At 55.5% G+C, this 3,382-nt stretch overlaps 4 protein-coding genes across 5 annotated transcripts; 2 read left to right on the plus strand and 2 right to left on the minus strand.

Annotated features, from left to right (window-relative positions):
- Positions 1-80: 80 nt before the first annotated feature.
- KVP17_000815 (uncharacterized protein) lies at positions 81-833 on the plus strand (the record flags this gene model as incomplete). 2 transcript variants are annotated; one of them, XM_068515645.1, is made up of 1 exon in its annotated part: positions 81-833. In XM_068515645.1, the coding sequence occupies one exon, from the start codon at positions 81-83 to the stop codon at positions 831-833; it is 753 nt and encodes a 250-aa protein (XP_068376302.1). The 2 variants fall into 2 exon arrangements, with proteins under 2 accessions (XP_068376302.1, XP_068376303.1); XM_068515646.1 differs by having other exon boundaries at positions 183-833.
- A 39-nt stretch (positions 834-872) lies between these two features.
- Positions 873-1,577, plus strand: KVP17_000818 (uncharacterized protein; the record flags this gene model as incomplete). Its single annotated transcript, XM_068515649.1, has 1 exon — positions 873-1,577. The coding sequence occupies one exon, from the start codon at positions 873-875 to the stop codon at positions 1,575-1,577; it is 705 nt and encodes a 234-aa protein (XP_068376306.1).
- A 75-nt stretch (positions 1,578-1,652) lies between these two features.
- On the minus strand, positions 1,653-1,955 carry KVP17_000817 (uncharacterized protein; the record flags this gene model as incomplete). Its single annotated transcript, XM_068515648.1, has 1 exon — positions 1,653-1,955. One exon carries the CDS (start codon positions 1,953-1,955, stop codon positions 1,653-1,655), a length of 303 nt encoding a protein of 100 aa, XP_068376305.1.
- Positions 1,956-1,994: 39 nt separating this feature from the next.
- KVP17_000816 (uncharacterized protein) lies at positions 1,995-3,278 on the minus strand (the record flags this gene model as incomplete). The annotated part of the gene is made up of 1 exon (XM_068515647.1): positions 1,995-3,278. The coding sequence occupies one exon, from the start codon at positions 3,276-3,278 to the stop codon at positions 1,995-1,997; it is 1,284 nt and encodes a 427-aa protein (XP_068376304.1).
- Between the last annotated feature and the right edge of the window lie 104 nt (positions 3,279-3,382).

A 3,382-nucleotide genomic window follows, 5' to 3' on the forward strand; every position in this document is an offset into this window, starting at 1 on the left:
GCAGACATTAGAATTAGTCAGTGATTCTAGGATTATGGAATTCTCGACATGAATCGACACGAATTGGTCATTTTCGGCCGATGGCACTTAGATGTGAGAGAACCAATGACCTTGGGGTCTACGTGAACCTTACGAACTCGTACTGCGTTCTCTCAAGTGGAACGGCTGTTAATTTTTACTCCATGTTTGAAGCCGAGCTGTCACAGCACATTCCGGTGATCCATACCTCCATTGGAGGCACAGGCCTTACTGGCCGATGCACAGTTGGAAACCGCAAGGGGTTGCTTGTCAGCAACATAACTACCGACCAAGAACTCCTCCACATACGGAACTCGTTGCCTGAGGACGTGCAGATCGCACGTGTGGAAGAGCGACTTTCGGCATTGGGCAATATAGTCGCCTGCAACGACTACGTTGCTTTGGTGCACCCAGACATTGATCGAGAAACCGAAGAAATCATCATGGACACGCTGGGAGTGGAGGTCTTCAGACAGACCGTAGGTGGTCGGTCCTTGGTGGGCACGTACTGCAAGTTCACCAACCAGGGAGGTCTAGTCCCAGTAGACACGAAGCTTGATGAGATGCAGCAGCTGTCGTCTCTTCTGCAAGTTCCTTTGGCTGCCGGTACGGTGAGTCGGGGAACGGACGCCCTGGCTGCTGGATTGGTCGTAAACGACTGGGCTGGTTTTGTTGGTGTTGACTCGACCTCCACAGAGATCGCGGTCATAGACAAGATATTTAAGCTCACTCACTCGGGCTTGGACAACGTCGGAGCTGAGGCTCTATTGCAGGACCTGCAACTCAGGTCTACCCTGATCGACAACTATGTCTGATGTGCAACGTGACTTCATGATGAGAAACTCGTCATTACTATGCTCGACGACGAATCAGTCTCTCTGCTTTCCACACCACCCGTAAGCCCTGTGCGACCCTGGACCGTCCTTCGTGGCGTGGCGACCACACGACGCAAGGCGATAGGGCCGACATATTTAGGAGTCGTCGGAGGGGCAGTCGTGCTCGGATTCGTAGCGACGACCTCGGTGGCAGGGTACTTAGTGGCTCAGGCGCCCATCAACGTGGCATACCACCCCGTAAGCCTCCTCAACGCGGTTGATGCTCTCAGAGGCCCTTTTTTGTTCCAGTCTCTCGCATTGCTGTTTATCAAGGCCGCCACAGCTTTTAGCTGGATTGGCATGGCGCTGGACATCCCGAAGCTTGACGGTGACTTCTGGCGTAGCCGGCTCAGTAAGCTTCTAGCGGACGCAGTGACCTCATTGTTCATGCTCGTGCTTGGCCAGTGCGTGAGCTCCTTGGTTCTCGGACAGGAGCAAACAGGTCTACTACAGGCCCTGTCGAAGGCTTGGTGTTGGATTCAAGGCTGCGTCTACCTGAGTGGCCTCTACTTATGCGGATCACGACGAGGGAAGAAAGTCCTATTCTCTTGGGATCCCACACTGACTGTCAAAGAGAAAGTACTCGAACTCTCACTTGACGTGGCGGAGGTGGTGTATGCCGGAGCCACTAGCGGCCTCTGGGGACTCCACCTTAGTTTGTTTGTACTAGCTGTTCGGGCATAAGTATGGTTTGCTGTAAATGTTCAAAACACATCACGCGGTTGAGCCCATTAGAGTGAGCCCATTAGAGTGAGCCCATCAAACTTGGGCTCTGTAGGCATGATCCACCTTGGATACTGTACCACAGACGCCGCATCGAACGAAAACCACTCCATAGGGGCTGAGATTCGTCGTGCAGCACACTGGACACAGCATGCTGAGCACCTTGCCACCCACGTCGGAGTCGGCTACCGCTCGATTCATACAGCCGCAGCTGTAGCACTGCGTGACATCTCTGCTACCACCCACCTGCACATACTCTGTACCTGGGGTAAACTGCATCGCTACAGCACATTTGTGACACTGCAGGGTTCCGCTGGTGTCTGGCCTGGCTTGGTTCATCTATCTGATCAGAGAACGGTCGAAATTCACGCACACGTCTTATGCCTCGAAATCTCCCACCTCGATAAGAGGGCCGACGCGTGAAATGAGCTCTAGAAAAACCTGAGCGAAAACGCTGCGTTTCTGCTTGTCGGTCACGCTTAAGATGTTTATGTGATCAGCGTTGGGTATCAGGTGAAGGTGAGACTGCAACAGGCTGTTGGGGGCTGTGGTCTCCTCTATTGTTGTGAAGAGCGCCTTGGCCATCCAAACGGGGCACGTCTTGTCCCTTTTCCCATGCATGATGGCGATGGAGAGGTCGTCGTTACATTGAGACGCGTCGCTGGAAACCAGTTTCACGAAACGTCGCATTCGGTCCAGGGTGTCCATCTGCATATGCCCAATCAAGCTTCCTATCATCGGGTTAAGCGCTGCGACATTGACGGCACTGAAGGCCGCTTCGGACAATGAGGTGAAAGGGGCGCAAAGTAGCAGCGTCGTCACCCGAAGCTTGAGGTGGCTCGCCGCACAGCTCACCGAGCACTCGCAGACAGAGCCCGGGCCTAGCATCTCGCGGTGCGTACATGAGCAGCCTCCCGGCCGGGCTATGGAGAGCTCAGCCACCACTCGGTGCGCAAGAGCTGTCACCGTGGCCGCTCCGAGAGAATAACCGAAGAAGTGTAAACAGGCTTGTGAGCCCGGAAACTTATGAACCATGCGAGCCAAGCATTCAACCGTCGCCTTGTACGCGATGTCCACACAGAGGTCAGAGCTCATCGTCTCGACCAGCTCGCCCGATGAACCGTCCCGCACTATGGAGTCTTGGCCGTAGCCTGGGAGGTCGAGCATGAGCACCACGGCGTTGACGTTGCACTTGAGCCGCGCAGCCGGCCTTTGGTCTGGGCTTGAAGCGTTCTGGCCAGCCAACAAGGCGTGTACGAACATACGGTTTACCAGGGGCAGCAGATCTAGGCTGGTCATGTCTTTGCCGCCCGCTAAGATGACCACGTGTATAGGAGTATTCGCCTTGAACGTCATAAGCTGCGCGCTGCGTAGCGCTAGCACGAACCGTTCAGTCTCCACCACCCGCTTAAAGACAGTGCGCTGGGTCCGTCCCCGACTCATGCCGTCCCGAACCCGTTCGCTAGCCTGCACTAGGAATCCCTCTTCGAGGAAGGTGTGTGGCATGACCTCGGCGCGGACATGCATGTTCGCTGGGTAAGAGCGTCGGTTAAGCTCTCGAAGAGGCCATGTGTCTGCAACGCTCCACTCAGTTTCGGCGGTGCACTCGCTGTCGCCGTAAGATCGTCTGAGATGGGACCTCAGACGGAAGGGGGGCAGCATGTAGCCTGCAGCTCTCTCTGAGACACAGCTGACGCTGCCGACGCAGGGAGATGTGTAGGTCTCGGTGGTGGGCGTGGCAGGAAAAATAAGGGGGGGGGGGGGGG

The sequence above is a fragment of a genome, assembly GCF_019968985.1.
Source record: "MAG: Porospora cf. gigantea B chromosome Unknown PgB_NODE_2566_length_3382_cov_144.237, whole genome shotgun sequence".
Classification (NCBI taxonomy): Eukaryota; Apicomplexa; class Conoidasida; order Eugregarinorida; family Porosporidae; genus Porospora; species Porospora cf. gigantea B.